Source organism: Belonocnema kinseyi, chromosome 8 (assembly GCF_010883055.1).
Source record: "Belonocnema kinseyi isolate 2016_QV_RU_SX_M_011 chromosome 8, B_treatae_v1, whole genome shotgun sequence".
NCBI lineage: Eukaryota > Metazoa > Arthropoda > Insecta > Hymenoptera > Cynipidae > Belonocnema > Belonocnema kinseyi.
Window position 1 is genome coordinate 81,235,494 of NC_046664.1, and position 20,804 is coordinate 81,256,297.

Consider the following 20,804-nt stretch of genomic DNA (forward strand, 5'->3'; position numbering starts at 1 on the left):
AATAAAAAATTTATTTTTAACCAGATAATTTAATTTTATACAAAATTGTTAATAGTTTAACAAAAAAGACGAATTTTCAACCAAATAGTTGAGTTCTTAACCAAAAAAATTTATTTGTCAACAAAACAGAATCAATTTTCAGCTAAAAATTGAATAAATACTTTTTCGTTAAAAAAAATTAATTGCGAAGCCAAAAAAATTGCGAGAATAAACTTGTGACGTTAATCCTGATAGTAAATATAGAATAATTTTCTAACTTTAATTTTTTGCAAAAAATATTTTTTTTATGGGAAAGAAGTACATGAGACAAAAAAAATAAAGATATGGAAATCGCGCGCTGTTGTGCTGTAATGACTGTTTTGCGTGTTAAAATGCATCTAACGTTAACCTATTTTAGCCACTTGTAGGAAACACTCTGAAAAATATTTGTCTTGAATTAAAGAAAATGCTTTTTAACTTAATTTGTTCCATTTATTACAAATTATTTTACATCATAGCAGTTTAAGAAATGAATGTTAATTTTTCAATTTAAAATATTAAGCTATTTTTATTTAGTAGAGGAAATCTCCCTGCAGTGGATAATCATTAATTAAGAGCTTATAATAAAGGAAAATAATTAATTTTAATTTTAATTTAATATCCCGTAAAGCGTCTTAACTATTAATTATATTAAATTAATTATTTCACATATATCAGTATTTTTAATTAATGATTATTGATTATTCACTGTAGGAGCAAAAACAGAAGAAATAAGGAGATTTTTCAGTTAAGTAGGTTAATAACTTCTTTAATAGGATCAAATTAATGTAGCGACTATATTAAACTTAATTAGAAAAGTTTTAATTTTTGATCATTTGAATAAAAACATTGCATTTTCAACAGAATAAATGAATTCTTAACCAGATAGTTGAATTTTCAACAAAATATTTAAATATTAAGTCGGATATAATTAATTTTTAACTATAAAAATGAACTTTCAACAAAATAATTAATAAAAAAATTAATCTTCTTTCGTTTTCCTCCTATTTTGGTATTTTCACTTTTTTCTTGCTTTTTCACTTAAAAGCCTGAATTAATAAAAGTCAATAGAAATTTCATCTATTTTTCTTTATAGACATTTTTACTTAGAAATTTAATTATTTGATAGAAAATTTTATTTAGTTGAAAATTCAACAATTTGGTTGAAATTTTTTTCTTTCTTCACCGGAAAATATTTCTTGGTGGAAAATTCAACTCTTATGTTTAAAATTCGTAAGTTTTGTTTGGAGATTCATCTTTTTTGGTAGAAATTAAATTATTTTTTGTTAGAAGTGCAACTGTTGAGTTTTTTTTAAATTAATTTTTTAAAGTGAACATTTAAATATTTTCGTTTAAATATATTATACATATTATTTCGTTGAAATTCTGTTTTATTCTTGACTGAAAAATACTTCTTGTTTAAAAAATCTTTCTTGGTAGGAAATTAATCATATTGAATGAGAATTTATCTTCTTGGTTGCAAATTTAATTATTTGGATGCAACTATAATTTTTTGCTGAATCGGAGAGAGATATTTTTGATTTTAAACATTTTTATTCAATTAAAAAATTCAATTTTAGGATTTAATTCATATCTGGATTGGAATAAGGAATTTTTTAATTTCTAAAATTTGATTATTATAATTTTAATTAAATTGATTTCGGAGTTAGAATGGGAACAATTTGTAATTTTCATATTTTTCTCAAGATAAAAAGGAAAATATTTTATTATCTTTAATTTTTTAAAAAGTGGAAGAGGGGCAATCTTCATTTTTATTATTTGTGAAATTAGTTACAAGGAAGAAAAATTTTTGTTTGCGAGAGAACTTTTTAAGATCAAAATTAATTTAATTTCTTTAATTAAGTTTTTAAGAGGGATTTTCGTTATTTTAAATATTTAAGGTGAGTTGAATGGGGTCAAATTGTTTTTTTTTTTAAGATTTGGCTTAAGATGAAAGGGGTGAATTAATAGTTTTTTTTTCAATTTCTAAGTTAGAAATATTTAAATTATTTAAATTTCATCTTTAAAATTGTGCTGTTTTTTAACAAATAGTTTTTCAAAAGTTTCACTTCTGAAGCCTCTTTAAAATTATTCTGTATTTAAAGCTTCAATTTGATCATTTTAGTTTTTGAATCTATTAATTTTTTTATTTTTTAAACTAAAGTGTTTTAAATTTAAATAGTACTTTTCTTAAATATTTTTAAATTTGAAACTGTACCCTGAAAAACAGTTTTAATAAAAAAACATTCAAATTTAAAAAAAATGCTCCTAACAAAAAGTTGATACAGTTTGCATTAATTGTAAATATTGTTTAAAAAAATTTACATTTAAAAATGAAGATCAAGATTAAATTTAACTTTTTTTTATCAAAAGAGAACAATCCTGAACGAAAAATACAATAGTAGACTTTTCAATTAAAAAGAATAACTTTCATGGAAAAATAGTTTGATTCTTGTATTGGTTCTATTAATTCAGTTCGTGTAAAAACGAAAAAAAAGAAAAAGCTTATTCTAGAAAACAGGGACAGAAAGAGGATTTCTTTAAAAAGGGGGAAAGGGGCTTATTAATACAAAAATCATTACTTTGAATTTTTTAAATTAGTTTAACAAATTTTTATTCAAATTTATTTTCATTGTTTATTTACATTTACGTGCTCCCCTCAGACTTGTGGCGTAGTTTTTGGACAGCCCCTAGTAGCTTCTATGATAAATTTAAAAATCTGAACAAATGGTATTTCTGAATAATTGAAACAAAACAAAAAAGCTTTCTTTATGAGAATGTAAAAAATGTCAACTTTATTGATAATACAAGTTAAGCAAATTCTTTCTTGAAAATCCAAATACACACATATAAAAAAATTTTTAACTGTTATTTAATTTTAAAAAAAAATGTTGAATTCTAATAAATAGTGTATCCCGGGAGAGGTATGATGGAGTAAAGAAGAGAGGTGAGGGAATCAGAAAGGAGAGAGGAAGTGCGAGAGGAAAAATGGGGAAGGAGAAGTGGTGTAGAATGAGTAAGGATGATAGGGAGAGGAAATGTAGAAAGGGGGAGAAGGGGAAGTATGGAATGGGATCGGAAGTATAGGTGCGGATGGGGGTGCTGAGAAAAGAAAGTGTAGAGGGAGGGGAAAGGATGATAGACAGGAACGGATTGGATCGGATCAGATAGGATAGGGCATGGCAGGATAAGGTGAAAAAGGAGAGAAGACAAAAGGGGGAGTTGTATAGTGAGGGGAGAGTGATAGAGTCAAGGGTGAGATTTGAACAGCTTAATTAACGTCTAAATAGGCTTCGAAACCCTTATAGTTTCTTTCGGGTGTCCGTTTATTGTACTTTTTCCAAGTAGAGGATGTGAGGAGAACTCCTAACTTATAGCTCACAACTCACAACTTACTAGGATAGTAGGGATAATGTGAGGAGGGAGAGTAGGGGGAATGAAAAAAGGGACATTTAGTGAGGGGTAACGTGAGAGAGAATGAAATTAGGGGAAGTAAGAGAAGTAGTAGGAAAAGAGGGAGGGTAAGTAGGAAAAGTGAGAATAAATAAAGGAAGGTGAGTGGGAAAAATGAGAGATGGAGTGGGAAAAATGAAGGAAAAGAAATTAGAAGACGTGAGGAACAATGAGGGTAGGAGAAGTATGAGAATCGGGGAGAAATGTGGTAGGGGAATCAGGGAAAGTGAGGAGAGTGGAACTAGTGGGAATGAGGGAAAGTGATTGAAATTTAGGAATTGAGGGGAAATATCGGGGGAAGTGAGGAGAGAGGGAAGTAGATGAAAAAGAAGTTGAGAGGGGGGATGGTTGAAATATGGAGAGAGGAATTAGTGGAATGTAGTGGGAATAGGGATGGGAAAGTGAAATAATTGGTATATTTAAAATTTGCATAGACTGACGATACGACAGCGTTTCTTCGGGCTGCTCGGTCTGGCAATCTCGAAAAGGTGATCGAATTCCTTGACACCGACCTGGACATTAATACAGCTAATTCGGTAGGTCTTTAATTAATAATTATTTTTATTATAAATAAATGATAGCAAACGTTTTGGGCAAAGCTATAAGATGAAAAAGATAAATCGATAATGGTTCGGTTTCAGAATGATTTGAATGCGCTGCATCTGGCGTCAAAGGATGGCCATGTGGAAATAGTGACTGAACTTCTGAAGAGGGGTGCAAAAGTCGATGCTGCTACGAAGAAGGGAAACACCGCATTGCACATAGCCTCTTTAGGTAATTTATGCAATCTCTCTATACTAAATAACCAGAATTGCAGAAGAGAATCGAAAGAGAATATCAAACTTTCATTTATTTTAAAAACCCATATATTTTAAATAAACAGTAGACGTTTTATAAACCATTTAGGATGGACCGCGGCAAAGTTGACACTACCAATAAATACTCTAGTTAATTTCCCTTCCCTAATAAACTGCATTATCCTAACTCCCCTCCACAGGCTTCACTCATCGCCTCCTTCCCTAACTTCTTCCTTCTCTATTCCCCCTCTCTTTTTTCCAGCTAACACTTCCCTTCTCCTACTTTACTTTTCCAGCCCTCACTTCCCATCCCCGACGCACCATCATTTCTAATAGTTTCCCCCCTTTCACCCCCTCTTATCCTACTATCCTTCACATATTTCCCTTTCCTTTATTTCCTCTCGCTTCACCTACTTCGCTTTCCAACATTTTCTCTCGTTTCCCATCACTTTTCCTATTTTACCTCCCCTCATTTTCCTCTAATTCTCCTAGTTTCCCTCCATTCATTTCTCTTCACTACTCCTAAATCCCCTCCCATAATATTTAGTCTACTCTCCTTTTCCCTACTGCCACACTTCTCATTTCACCTCATATAATCTTAATTCCGCTAATTTACCTCCCCTCACTTCCTCGGGGACAAAAAACGTTCTCAAAAATCGAATTTTTAGTTTAAAAAAAATAGATTAATAAAAAACAATGTCAACCAAATTGTCGAATTTTTTATCCAAAAGGGTTCAATCTTTGCAAAATAGTTCAATTTTCTACCCATAATATGAATTTCCAAATTTAAAGCTTACTTTCAACCAAATTTTAAGTTAAATTGTTGTTTGTTAAAAAAGTTAAATTGCTAAAAATTGTAATTGTTGAAATTTGAACTTTTTTTATTGAAAATTAATTTTTTGTTTGAAGATTCATTATTTTAGTTGAAAATTCAACTGTTTCATCCAAAATGAAATTTTTGTTGGTAATTCCAATTTTCAGATTGAAAATTTAACTATTTACTAGAAAAATCATCTTTCTGCCCTGAAAATTTCATATTTGCTAGAAAATTAAAATATCTAGTCGAAAATTATCATTTTCGTTGACAATTGCACTACTTTGTAGAAAAATTCGCCTTTTTGTTTTGAAAAATTAATGATTTTGTAGAAAATAAATCTTCTTATTGAATTTTTTTTCATACAAATTTAATTATTCTGTTTTGGTATAAAAATTTATCTTTTTAGTTTAAAAATTTAATTATTTTGTAGAAAATTCATGTACGTTTTATTGTATTTTTTTATTTAAATTTCAACTTTTTTGCTGAAGATTCGTTTTTTTATTTAAAATTATTATTTTTTAAAGAAACCATTCTGTTTTGGTATCAAAATCTTCTTATTTAAAAAATTCGAATATTTTGTAGAAAATTATTGCAATTTTTTTAAAATTCGTCTTTTTTGGTTAAATTTAATTGTGTTTCATAAAATCAAATATTTTAATATTAATTTCTTGGTTTTGTGACTTTGGGGTCCGTAAATGAAGAAGAAAATTTATATTTTCATTTGACGATACGACTCCAAATATGGGCCCCAAAACCACAAAGCCAAAAAATAATATTTTTCTGAGGGACGCAAAAAGACACGCACAATTTAAAATATTTTTTTCTGGAAATAACAACTATTATATTTACAACTGGAAATTCAACTTTTTCGCAGAATATTTGTTTTTTATTTGAAATTATCATTTTTTGCTAAAAATCATGAATATTTTGCATAAAAATTCATCTTTTTTTTTTTAAAATTCAACTATTTTATAGAAAATTCATGTACATTATTTACATTGAAAATTCAACTTTTTCGCAGAAGATTAATTTTTTTATTGAAAAATATTGTTATTACAATTATTTTGTAAAAAAATAATGTAATTGTTTAAAAATTCGCCTTTTTGGTTAAATTTAATTGTGTTTTATTTTAAATAGATATTTTTGTTGTGGAACTATCAACTATTATATTTTGGATTCAAAATTTAACTTTTTCGCAGAAGATACGTTTTTTTTTTATGAAAATTATTATTTTTGATCGAAAATTATTATTAAAACTATTTTGTAGAGAATTGATGTAATTGTCTGAAAATTCGTCTTTTTTGGTTAAATTCAATTGTATTTTATTTGAAATAAAAATATTTTTTTGTGGAAATATCAACTATTATATTTTGCACTAAAAATTCAACTTTTTGGTAGAAGATTAATTTTTTAATTGAAAATTATTATGTTTCATTAAAAATGATTACTTTTTATAAGTAAAATTTAACTCTTCTGCTCTGGCAAAAAATTCATCTTCTTAGTTTAAAAATTCAACTATTTTCTAGAAAATTTATGTACTTTTTTTAAAGTTCGTTTTTTGCGGGTGAATTCGATTTTATTCTATTTAAAATTAAAATATTTTTGTGGAAATGTCAACCATTATATTTTGCATTGAGAATTCAACTTTTTCCCCAGAAGATTCGTTTTTTTAAATAAAAAATTATTATTATTACAACTACTTTGTAGAAAATTAATTGTAATTGTCTGAAAATTCGTCTTAGTTCGTTAAAGTCAATTGTATTTTATTTAAAATTAAAATATATTTTGTGGAAATATCAACTATTATATTTTGGATTGGAAATTGAACTTTTTGGCAGAAGATTTGTTTTTTTATTGAAAATTATTACTAAAACTATTTTGTAGAAAATTAATATAATTATTTCAAAATTCGTCTTTTTTGGTTGAATTAATTGTGTTTTACTTGAAATTAAAATATTTTTTTGCGGAAATATCAACTATTATATTATGCATTGAAAATTCCACTTTTTCGGAGAAGATTCGTTTTTTTTATTGAAAAGTATTATTATTAAAACTATTTTGTAAAAAATTAATGTAACTGTTTGAAAATTCGTCTTTGTTGATTAAATTCAATGGTGTTTTATTCAAAATTAAAATATTTTTCGTGGAAATATCAACTATTATATTTTCGATTGAAAATTTAATTTTTTCCCAAAAGATCCGTTTTTTTATTGAAAATTATTATTAAAACTATTTTGTAGAAAATTTATGTAATTGTTTAAAATTCGTCTTTGTTGCTTAAATTTAACTATTTTTAAAATTAAAATTAAAATATTTTTTCTGGAAATATCAACTATTCTTTTTCGGATTCACAATTCAACTTTTTCGCAGAAGATTCTTTTTTTTATTGAAAATTATTATTTTAAAAACTATTTTGTAAAAAAAATGATGTCATTGTTTGAAAATTCGTATTTTTGGTTAAATCCACTTGTGTTTTATTTAAAATTAAAATATTTTTTCTGGAAGTATCAACTATTATATTTTGAATGGAAAATTCAAGCCCTTGATTAAAAGTGAAACTACTTTCTTAGAAACACATTTTTTCTTTGAAGTTTCATAATTCTACTAGAAAATTCATCTCATTGGTTGAGAATGTAACTCCTTTGCTGAAAATTCCTTTTTTGTGAAAATTAATTTTTTAGGCTGAAAATTAAACTATTTGGTTGAAAATAAATTTCTTTCTTTAAATTTTATATTTCCACATTGAAAATTAAAAAATGGGTAGAAAATTAATCTGCTCGGTCGAAGTTTCAACTATTCGGTTAATAATTGATAAATTTGGTGGAAAATTGATCTTATTTAGTTTAAAATTCAACTGCTTATTCGAAAAGTCATGTATTTTCTTAATTTTTTATTAAAAAAATCTTTTTATTGTTTTTTTTAGTAGAAAGCTAATATTTTTTTTCTTTGAAAATTCTATTATTTATTTATTTTGTCAGAATTCATGTACTTTGTTGATTGTTTGTCAAAATGGGACAAATTAATCGCTATTTTTTTATTTTGATAAATTTTAAAAACGTAATTGAATTTATAAAACTGATTGGAAAAACGTTCTAATTCCTAGTTTAATTCAGTTACTAAATCGATAAAAAATGTCTGTTAATACAATATTATTAGTTTCGGAGAAAAAAAATAAAAAGATTTATAAGAAAATCTTTTCGTTAAAACTCTAGTAGATATTTTTTGATTTTTGTGATAGTAACTTCATTTTCGAAAATTTTTATCTTAAGCATTTTATTTTTTTTATTATTATTGCTAATATTATTATTATATCATTAGAACAAATTACTTTCGCATGTTACTTTTTTAAATAACACGTTCGTTCTGCAACACTGATCGGACCCAGTTTGCTGATCAATCTTTCTAGCAATCATCCCAGGCGAAGAGCTTTACAAAGTCATCTCTAATTTTTATAAACTTTTCCTAAATTAAAAATGTTAATTTTTTTCAGCTGGTCAATCAGAAATAGTAAGTATTCTCGTCGAATATGGGGCTCAAGTCAATATTCAATCACAAAATGGATTTACACCGCTGTATATGGGTGCACAAGAAAATCACGACCACGTTGTCAAGATTCTGCTCAACAACGGTGCTAATCAGAGTTTGGCGACGGAGGTTTGTTTAATTTATTAAATTATTGATTTATTTATGATGTCATTAATTAATTCATTCACCCGTCAATTTATTAGTTTATTAATTTAATGGGTTCTCTTCAAGAATAATGATCTGAAAACCAATCGCGGTAAATAATAACAAAATATCTCAAAAATTAATTATCAACATGGAAATTTAAAAACTGAGCTTTCAAAGAAATTTTATGCATTTTTTAAAAACAAAAAATCATTAATTTTGGACAAAAAATGAAACCAGGTAACAATAGAAAAGAAACCCTTTTTGAAAAAACTTAATTTCCAGAGTTAAACATTCCTTTTTTTGATAGAAAATTGATGTGTTTAACTGAAAAGTTAATCATTTCAGTTAAAATAAAAAATCCATATTTGCGGATTAAAAATTAAACTGTTTAAAAAATCAACATTTTGGTGGATTTTTTTTCTCTTGCTGAAAAGTCTCTAGCTAAAAATTGAATTCTTTTTTTGAATTTCTTTTTGTATTGAAAATTAATATTTGTGTCCGAAAATTTACCTAAATATTATATTTTTAGTAGAAAATTCATTTTTCTTAGTTGCAAACTTAACTATTTGGTTGAAAATTCAGTTTTTGGTTGAAAATTTATGTATTTTGTAAAAAATTGAACTATTTAGTTGAAGCCTTAAATACATTTTTTGATTGAAGATTAAACTCTTTGGTTTAAAATTTAACTATTTGTTTTTATTTTTTTTTATATCGAAATTACATTTTTAACTAAAAATTTGAATATTCCATTTTTTAACAACCATTTTTAGTTGAAAATGTCACTATTCGTTTGAAAATTTATCCTTTTTAGTTGAAAATTCAAATTCCTGTGTATAATTTGAAATCCTTATTGAAAAATTAGTTTTTTTTAGTCCAAAATTCAACTATTTGATAAAAAATTGATCTTTATCAGTTGAATATTCATTTTATTGTGTGGAAAATTCAACTGATTTCTTGAAAATTCGTTTTTTGCAGAAAATTGATTTTTTTATTAAAAATGTTACTATTCTAATTTGAATATTTATCATTTTAGTTGCAAATTTACATCTTTTGGAAAAAACTTTATGTCTGGTTAAAAATTCAACTATTTTTAATTTAAGATAATTTTTTGTTTGTTGGAAACATCTACTAATTTATTTTTGGTTGTGAATTCATTTTTTTCCTAACAAGTTTGTTTATATGTCTGAAAATTAATTAATTTTTTGAAAATTTTTGAAATTTTGTAAGTCATTTTTCTTGGTCAATATTTTGCCGTTTTGTTGAAAATTCGTCTTGTTTGTATAAAATTTCAATATTCTCTACTGCAATGAAAAATTCCTTTAAAACAAAAAAATGAATTTATGAATAAATATTAAAATTTTTGAATAAATAGTTTCATTTTCTATAAAAAATGTGAATTTTACATAAAAGCTAATTTTATATCAAATTATTTGAGTTTTTACAAAGTGTTGAATTTTTTAGAATGAATTTTCAAAATGAAAAAACATCCATTTTTAACCAAAATTGAAGTTAGTTGAAAATTCATATTTTTGGTGTAATTGTTTTTTTTTTAAATTGATTTTTTTACCGAAAATCTAAAACTTTTTTTTTCTGGTTGAACAATTTTTATTTTTCAGTTAAATAATAGCTATTTTTTTGTAAATTCATATATTTTGTTGAAAATTCATATTTTGTAGTAAAAAATGAAGCTATTTTGTTGAAAATTCGTTTATTTTAACAGAACATTTTTGCTTTTGAATTAAAATTATGTTAGCGTTAACAATTCATTTTTAACCAAAAAAATTAAATTATTTTCTTGCCGATTAACAACCAACAATTTGGTTGAAAATTGAACCATTTATTTGGAAATTTAATTCTTTTGTTGAAATTTCAAGGATTTCCTTCGAAATAATCTTTTTCGGTCAAACATTTTCAATTTTTCAGTTTTTATCTGAAATTTTATTTTTTTATTGAAAGAGGACCCTTAGTGCGATGATTATTTATCAAATAATTTGTCTTCATTTATTAAAAAAAATTAAATGCTGTCGTCGAATTTAAAATAGTTTTTGTAAAAATTCACCTATTCCGCCTGACTCTCGGTTTAGTCACAGTGTCAGGGGTTGTCAAACAGTTTTTGTGAAATTTCAACAATTATTCATGGAAGACCCTGAGTACAATGATCATTTAATGAATAATAATAAATACATTTTTGAATTACAGGATGGATTCACTCCCCTTGCTGTGGCAATGCAGCAGGGCCACGATAAAGTAGTTAGTGTTCTTTTAGAGAACGATTCGAAGGGTAAAGTTAGGCTTCCAGCACTTCACATTGCTGCTAAAAAAGACGACTGCAAAGCTGCAGATTTACTACTGCAGGTAATAAATATTATTTTACACTTCAAGTTGGAATACATAATATTGCGCAATATATTCGACTAAGTACTCACGCACTGCGGCCCTTCAGGGGAATTCGGAGGAAGAGGCGCGATTGGCTCTCGCCCTGTCTCCTGAGAAACTAGGGGCAGCAGTTCTAGGGATTACAAAACTGGACCGGCTTCTATGGGACCTGAAGTCTATTTTATTTTATTAATTCAAAATTATACGTGATCGATGTCGATAAATTATTTTTAACTCCAAAATACCTTATGGACTAATTAATTAATTTCAGAACGATCACAAACCAGACGTGACGTCAAAGAGTGGTTTCACTCCCCTTCATATCGCTGCCCATTATGGTAATGAAGAAATAGCCCGGCTGCTAATTAAAAGAGGGGCTGACGTTAACTACCAAGCCAAGGTCAGTTCTCAAGTTTTTAAATTAAAGGGATAAATAATATATGATTTGTCGAAAAAAAGGATTGGCTTTTTATTACTTAAAGGTGTTTATATATATTAAATTTTAAATTTAATAAACAAATCATCTAATATGTTACACCCGAACCCCAATTTAGTAACAGTATCGGGAGTTGCCTGCAAATATCTTTGTTACTAAATCGGGGGAATCGAAGCCTTGAACCGCTTCTAATTGGAATGCATAATATTGCGCAGTATAATCGTCTGAGTACTCGCGCACTGCGTGCTTACGAGGCGGTCGTCGCAACCGTATCTCGCCCTCCCCACTGAGAAACTGCGTGGGCCAGCAATTCTAGGAATTAAAAAACCCGGGGTTACAAAATCGGGGTTTTGGTGTATTGTAAATATTATACATGTTTTATTATTGTGCTTTTCTTAGTAGATATTAGTATTAAAAAAAATTGATATAAAATGATAAAGTTCCGAGAAAGAGTCTAAATTTGAAGTTGCATTTCTTTTTTTTTTTTACTCAAAACGAGCAATTTCAAATGAAAAAAATTATTACCAATATTCCACATTTTCAACAATTTTATGTTATGTTAGTGTTTTTAGGCTGATTTTTATACATATGAAATTAATAGATTATATGGATTAAAATGGTGTCAACATATTAAGTTTTTCAGTTTTATTACTGTTATTTGGTCGGAAATTGACATTTTTAAATACAAATGATTGGATTTTTTAAGGTTCATAGTTTTTTAAAACAATTTTAGGTTAAGTTATAGCCTCTTTACAATAAAATTGGTATTTTAAAACTAAAATCATGATCTTTTAAAAAATATATAGATTATTTTAACAATTTTGTATTGTGTTAGTGCTTTTCATCAGAAATTGATATTTTTCATAGAAAACTTTGATTTCAAAAAGACGATTATTAAAATTTTAACAATATTAGGTTATTTTAGCCTTTCACACAAAAAATTAGTATTCGAAACAATCATTATAGTTTCACAAGGTTTAGAGTCTTTTAACAATTTTGGGTTATGTTAGAGTTTTTGAACAAACATTGGTATTTAAAAATATCATTATAATTCGAACAAGATTTAAAATATCTTGAAGATGTAGGTTTATGTTGGATTTCTTAAATGGGAAACTGCCATTTAAAAAGAAATTTTATTTTAAAGACGTTTATTAAATTTTAAACAATTTTAGGTTATGTTAGTATTCGACAGAGGAATTGAGTACTTAAAAAAATCATTATAGTTTGAACAAGGTTTAGAATCTTTTAACAATTTTGGGTTATGTTGGAGTTTTTAGCCGGAAATTGGTATTTTTTATAAAGAAATTTGATTTTCAAAGAATATTCTCATATTTTCACAATTTTAGTATTCGCAAAAAATCACGATAATTTTAACAAGATTTGGAATCTTTTAACAGCTTTAGATTATTATGCTACCTTTTTTTATTGCAATTTGTATGATTAATTTAAAAAATTGATTTCAAAGATGATTTTCAGATTTTAACAATTTCAGGTTATGTTAGCGTTTTACACAAAAAATTAGTATATAAAAAATATTTCTAATTTGAAAACGATTTAAAATGTTTCAACAATATTGGAGCATGTTAACGTTTTTCGTCGGGAATTGATATTTTTTATTTTAAAAAAATATTTTTAGAAACTATTATCGAATTTGAACAATTTTAGGTTATGCTAGCGTTTAAGACCAAAAATGAGTATTTGAAAAAATCATTATAATTTGAACAAAATTTAGAATGTTTTAATGATTACGTTAGATTTTTTAATGGAAAACTGGCATTTTTAAGGGGGAAAAATGGGTTTCAAAGACGATTTTCAAATTTTCACTTATTTACACTAAAAAATTTGTATTTAAAAAAGTCATTATAATTTGAACAAGATTTAGAATCTTTTAACAATCTTTGAGTATGTTAACGTTTTTCGCCGGAAATTAGTATTCTTGATAACAGAAATTTAGAACCTATTATCAAAGTTCAACAATTTTAGGTTCTGTTAGCGTTTTAGACAAAAAATTGGTATTTGAAAAAATCGCTCTAATTTGAACAAGAATTAGAATGTTTTTAAAGATTTTGGATTATGTTAGCTTTTTTAATAGGAAACTGGCATTTTTAGGGAAAAAAATCCGTTTCAAAGACAATTCTCGAATTTTAATAATTTTAGGATATGTTAAGGTTTTAAACCAAAAATTAGTCTTTACAAAAAATCATGATAATTAGAACAAGATCTGGAATCTTTAAACAATTGTTTAATTATGTTAATATTTTTAGTTGGAAATTAGTATTCCTAATAAAAAAATAGATTCTCAGAATTCTAACAGTTTTAGGTACTGTTATCGTTTTGCATAAAAAATAAGTATTGAAAAAAAATCATTATAATTTGAAGAAGATTCAGAATCTTCTAACAATTCCTAATTATGTTAGCCTTTTTCATCGCAAAATGATGTCTTTGATAGAAAAAAAATTATTTCAAAGACCATTCTTTAATTTAAAAAATGTAATGTTATCTAAACGTTTTACACCTAAAATCAGAATTAATGAAAAAATTATAATTTTAACAAGATATAGAATGTTCTAGCAATTTTGGATAATGTTATTCTTTTAATAAAAAATTTGATTTCAAGGTGATTCTTAAATTTTAACAAATTTAGGTTATGTTAGCGTTTGACATTAAAAATTATTATAAAAAAATCATTATAATTTGAACAAGATTTAGAATATTTGTACCATTTTAAATTAAGTTAGTTTTTTTTGGAAATGGTCATTTTTATTACAAAATTTGATTTAAAAGACGAGTTGAAAATTTTAACAATTTTAGGTTAGCGAAGGTTTACAAGCTTTCATAATTTTCTTTTCGTTTTATGTTATGTTAGTGTTTTTACGTCTAAAATTGATATTCTTAATAAAAAATCATAATATTTAAAACAATCTTTTTACATTTTATTTGAAAACTCGCATGAGAAAAAAATTGCGGGCGTAGAAAATACAAATTTTAAATTACGTGTCGACTTGTTAAGATTGAAGTTTTCTCAATTTGAGTTTAAAAGTTGATTTTTGTTCAATTACAAATTTTATTATAATGATGTTACTAAAACGTTTCTTGCAGTTCTTGATTAGCCCTCTTCATGTAGCTGCTAAATGGGGAAAGAATAATATGGTTAAAGTATTGCTAGAAAGTGGAGCAATAATCGATGCGAAAACCAAAGACGGTTTGACACCACTTCATTGTGCTGCTCGTTCCGGACACGAAGAAGTTGTTTCTACTCTCCTAGAAAATTCTGCACCAATCAGTGCACGATCCAAAGTAAGATTGATTTAATTTTTCGAAAAATTAAAATATTTGTTTCATTTGTTTAAAAAAAAAACGTCAATTGGGTCAATTTTGGATCGCGATGGGCAATTCTGATTTTACTGTATTTTACGACGCACCTGCCTATTCATCGCAGACTATTCAGCAATTTCTGGTGAAGCGCCAGAAATTGCACAACGACTTGCACAATTTTGCTAGCCGTTAGCGATTCCCAAAAAATGTAATGTTTGTTTAGAATGGATTAGCACCCCTGCATATGGCATCGCAGGGAGATCATGTGGATGCTGCTCGGGTTTTGTTGTACCATCGAGCACCTGTCGACGAAGTAACAATAGACTATTTAACTTCCCTGCACGTGGCGGCACATTGTGGTCATGTCCGAGTAGCCAAATTGCTCTTGGACAGGAAGGCCGATCCGAACGCAAGAGCCCTAAATGGCTTCACCCCCCTGCACATCGCATGCAAAAAGAATCGCATCAAGGTTGTGGAACTTCTCCTCAAACATGGCGCATCCATTGAATCAACCACTGAGGTATGCATCTTGAAAACTTTATATTTTTTTTATTTTACTAGCAGGGCCCCGTTTTTAATTGGAATGCATAATATTGCGCAATATACTCGACTAAGCACTCGCGCACTGCGGCCCTTCCGAGGAATTCCAAAACGAGAGTCGCAACCTTTAATATCTGCTGTCTTTTTTATTAAAAAATTTAAACAAATTTTTCTATTAGTTTAAAAATTATGTCGAATTTCGTATAATTACAGTTTTTGGAAGCGAACAATAATAAAAATATATAGAAATTATAAAGAATGTTTTTCCTATTTTAGAATTTTTTATTTATTTTGAAAAAATGTTCATTTTATAAAAACAAAAATGGCAGTTACATAGTTATACGATGACCCCGTTCAGTAGAGCAGAATGAAAATGCTAAAATTAATCAAACCGCTTAGGTAGAGGAAAAAAATGTGTGGGTCCGTCCCAAGATAGTAAAAAAATAAATTATTGTCATCGGTTAATATCTCCGGTTATTTTGTTTCATTTGAAAATTCCAAATTCCTTTAGTTAAAAAAATTTCAATTGGTTAAAATTTCTTTACGAATTTCTGTTTGTATGTACAGTTGTTGATTACGAACAATAATACAAACTTCGAAATTAAAGAAATATTTTTTCTAACTAAGAATTTTTTTAAATAGGCAATTTTTTTATTTGTTGAAATCCACACTTTTGGGAAAAATTTGACTAGGACGAACTTGAATTTCTTTCAACCTTAATCAAAGAAACAGAGGGCGACTAAAAATCTGAAAAATAAAATTTCCGAAATTTTTAAGATCCTGAAAAAGGAAATATTTGAAATAGAAAATTGCTGAAATTATAAAATTTCCGAAATATAAAAATTAAGATTTCAAAAATTCTCGAATAATAACATTTTAATTGATAATATTAGCGAATTTGAAGATTCCCGAATAATGAAATTTCAGACGTGTAGAATATTACTGAATCGAATTTAATCAATTAAAACTTGTTATGTAATAAATCATATTCATTCATTAAAATATAACAATAAAGTACTTTGAATGAGAAGATTTGTTTTATGTTCAATTTATTTCCAAAAAGGTATTGGAATTTGAAGTAATAATAATTGGAAAAAATATTTGTCAATGCTAAATAAAAATACAAGAAAAAAATGTCTATTACGAGATTAATAATTTAAAAAAACTACTGTCAACATTTTTTAAAAACTTTTATTGATCAATAAAAAAGATATTTCTCTAAAATATTTTATTATTCTATCTTTAATAAATAATATTAATTAAAAACGATTTTTTTAATTGTTTGAATTCGGGAATTATCTAGTTTCAGGAATTTAACAGTGTCGGGTATTTTATAATTCGACAATTTTCTATCGCGAATTTTATTATTTGTAAATTTTCTATTTTCAAGCATTTTCTGTTTCGAATATTTTTTTCACATTTTTTTTTATTTAAACTGATTTTTTACAAATAAATTAATTTTTGACTAAAATTATTAATCAATTTCAGTAATTTTTTAAAAAGTATTCAAACTTTAAAATTTTAAAAAAGTTTTTGAATTTTCAGCCAAAAAATTTGATTTTTCAACAGCATGCATGAATTTCCATCGAAATTTTTCATTTTTATCTAGTAAAGATCAATTTTTCATTAAAAAAAAAAACATTTTAAACCCAAAAATGGAATTTTTATATTTTAAATCTATAAAACTAATTTTTAATGACAAAAAAAAAGAATGCTGAACTACATTTGTAACCAAAGAGATGAAATTTTAAATAAAATTATGAATTTGTAAAATTAATTTTTAACAAAAGAGTATTAAAATTTTGAGAGAAAGAGATGCATCTTTAACAAAAAAAAAAAAAAGTTTTAACATAGTAGTTCAATTTTCAACGAATTACTTTAATTTTTAAAAGAGAAGATTAATTTTTTAAAATCTATTTAGATTTTCAATAAATTAATTCGATTTTTAACCAAATATAATTTTTATCTAAAGTTACTTGCAGTTGCTCTTGAAAGTTTTCAAATATTTTAAAAAATTTATTTTATAACTTTGAAAGAACCCTCAAATATCCAATAATATTTTGTTCAGCAATTTTGAAAATTATAATTTTTTAAAATAGTTTAAAAATATCGAAAAAATAGTTGTTTAAAAATATATAGTTGTTTAAAAATATCGAAAAAATAATGACCGAAATAGAAAATGTTGAAAAATCTAAAATCGATATAAGTAAAAACCAGTGAAAATTCTTATGAACGAATTGAAGCGTTCGGAAAGAGAAATTTTAACAAAATAGGAAAACTTTAAAAAATGCAGAAATTATTAAAATTTTTCAATTTCTATAGTTACATAATTATCACAAATTTTTTATTTGAAATTTCAATATTTCGAAATTAGTAAATTGCCGAAAAAAGTGAGATATTTTACATTTGTTCGAAATCGGAAAGAGCTTTTCGAATTTTAAACTATGAGTGTATATAAAATAAAATATTATTTATGGATTTTTAAAGTTTTAATCGTCATCAGTTTTGGGAATTTTTACTTTCAGGATTTTGATAAATACATTTTAAAATTTCGATAATGTATTTTAATTTTAATTATAACTTAATTTAATTTTAATTCAATTTAAATTAATTTCGGCAATTTGACATTTCTGGATTATTCTAGTTTCGTTAAATTTTCATTTCGTTAATAAACTTTGGTGGTAGTTATATTTTGTTCGGTAATTTGAAATTTTGGAAATTTTTCGTTAATTTTCTCTTTCAGTAATTATATTCTCGGTATTTTTAACATTTAGGATTATTTATTTTCTGCAAAATTGTCATTCCAAAATTTTAGTAGATATTATTAAATATATCTATATTTTTCAATATTTGACTTTTTTCGAATTAAATATGATTTTTTAAAAAATAAAATACTAAAGTGTCCAATATTCTAATAAATACCTGTTAATTTTTCTTTTGCGATTTATTCCACCCATGTTAATACCCAGTGTAATAATGATTGAACTGCACTCAATTTTAAAACTTTTCTCTAAAAAAAACACATTAATATTATTATTAATATTTTTAAAAAGGTTAAAAATTTTTTATTTGAAACTGAGGATAAACTGACTTAATGTTTCAAAATCGAGTGCTCTTCACGAACAAAATTTCTGTACTAAACCCAAAACTGGTTGAAAATAAATTGCCTCCTTCATGTTCGACTTCCAATTTTTAGTGATAAAAATCCATTCTCCGATTTGTTCGTTTTCCGGAAAAAAAAAATTTCGTAATTTTGTTTCAACGTCAACCCATTTTTCAAAGGCCTTTGAACGTAAAATTGGATTTCAATTAGTAAAAACACGATTTTAAAATTAATAAAAAAGTATTAATTGTTGAAAACTTCTTGTAAATTGAAGAAACCTCTTGAAGAATATTCAAGGAATAATTTCCAATAAATAATTTTTCATTTTCACACCCCCAATCCTCTTTTACTCTGCCTGGAAAATGCTTCTGCTGTTGATTGAAATTTGGTTTTATTTAGTTAAAAATTTTATCTATATGATTGTAAAATCATGTATTTAGTTGTAAAATATACTTTTTTAGTAAAATAATAATAGTGAATCAATATTCTTCGTTGAAACTTGAATTATTTTGTTAAAAATTAATATATTAGGTTGTAAATTAATCTTTCTTGTTGAAAATTATGCTTCTTGGTTTAAATTTCAATTACTATATTAAAAATTCATTTTTTCAGTTAATTATTATTATTATTTATTTAATTATTCCATCATTGGTTGAAAATGAAATAGTTTCTAATTTCAAATTCAAAAAATTTATAAGAAATTTATGTATTTTGTTGTAAATTAGTATTTTTTGGTTGACAATTAATCTTCTTGGTTAACAATTTAATTACTTTGTTAAAAACTCATTTTATTAGTTGAAGATCCATTTCTTTGGTTGAAAATTAAATAGTTTTTAGTTGAAAATTCAAAAATGTTGTTAAAATATCAAATAAAGAGAGCGGACGAGCGTTTTTGTTTTTTATTAAAAAAATTTTTTTTTTTAATTTTCCTATTTTGTTTAAGTTTCTCTTTCGGAACGTTTCAATACGTTCATAAACATTTTCAGTGGTTTTTACTTATATAGATTTTAGATTCTTCACAAATTTTCTATTTCGGTCATTATTTTTTCGATATTTTCAAACAACTGGGATTTGTATTTTTCTGCGAAATTATATCATCCCAAATTTTTTGATAAATAAAAAATTATAATTTGCAAAATTGCTAAACAAAATATCTTTGGATATTTGAGGGTTCTTTCAAAGTTATAAAATAAATTTAAAAAAAGGCTTGAAAACTTTGAAGAAACTTTCAATCGAATTAATTTATTGAAAATATAAATAGTTTTTAAAAAATTAATCTTATCTATTAAAAATTAAAGTAATTGGTTGAAAATTGAACTGCAATGTTAAAACTTTATTTTTTAATGAAAGATTCATCTCTTTCTCTAAAAATTTAAATATTTTATTTTTAGAAAATTAATACTCCTGATTAAAAAATCATCTGTTTTGTTGAACTCTTTTGTAAAGAATTAATTTTAAAAATTCATAATTTTATTTGAAATTTCATTTCTTTGGTTGCAAATGTAGTTCAACATTCTTTTTTTTTGTCATTAACAATTAGTTTTATAGATTTAAAATATAAAAATTCCATTTTTGGTTTGAAAATGTTTTTTTTTTTTCAAATTAAAACTTGATCTTTACTAGTTAAACATGGAAAATTTGGATAAAAATTCATGCATTCTGTTGAAAAATCAAATTTTTTGGCTGAAAATTCAACAAATTTTTTAAAACTTTAAAGTTTAAATACTTTTTAAAAAATTACTGACATTGATAATAATTTTAGTATGAAGTTGCGCATGGAGCGAAGCCTCGGCTCCCTCGTTGCGGAGGCAGCACCGTCGCATGGCAGCACTGAGAAGAATTAAATAAAAATAGAGCGACAAATGATACGTTGTCATTAATGCAAAAAGAGGGTCGCCGCTTGACCTGAAAATCAGGAAATGATAGTGAATTTATTTTTTGAACGGAATTTTACAAATTTTTAGAAAATAAATCTGTCCAACTTTGATTTTAACCGTGTTTTAAATAATTAGCTAAATTGTTATATTTTTCGATTATGATATCATTCAACTTAGGATGCGTAATTTGAAAATATTTCACTTCAAAAACGTTCTATTTTAATTTTTATGCGTATTCTTTTATTTAAAGAATTTTAAAAAGCAGTTTTAAAGACTTAAAAAATTAGAAATGTTTGAAATACGAGGGTAGTTCAATAAGTCCTTAGAATGAAGTATACAAACAATTTTTTTTGGGTAAATTTTTTTTTATTTTTCAACATAATCTCCTTGGAGCTCTATA

General features: G+C 25.5%; 1 protein-coding gene across 6 annotated transcripts in view; it reads left to right on the forward strand.

The window, feature by feature from the left end:
- The window catches only part of LOC117178749 (ankyrin-3-like), a 108,706-nt gene that overhangs the window by 18,257 nt on the left and 69,645 nt on the right, over positions 1-20,804 (forward strand). For all 6 annotated transcript variants that reach the window (XM_033370187.1, XM_033370185.1, XM_033370186.1 and 3 more), the window contains exons 2-8: positions 3,906-4,007; positions 4,113-4,245; positions 8,576-8,739; positions 10,957-11,112; positions 11,405-11,533; positions 14,669-14,866; positions 15,108-15,404. In XM_033370187.1, coding sequence (XP_033226078.1) covers positions 3,906-4,007; positions 4,113-4,245; positions 8,576-8,739; positions 10,957-11,112; positions 11,405-11,533; positions 14,669-14,866; positions 15,108-15,404 — 1,179 coding nt within the window. The remainder of the gene's footprint in view (positions 1-3,905; positions 4,008-4,112; positions 4,246-8,575; positions 8,740-10,956; positions 11,113-11,404; positions 11,534-14,668; positions 14,867-15,107; positions 15,405-20,804) is intronic.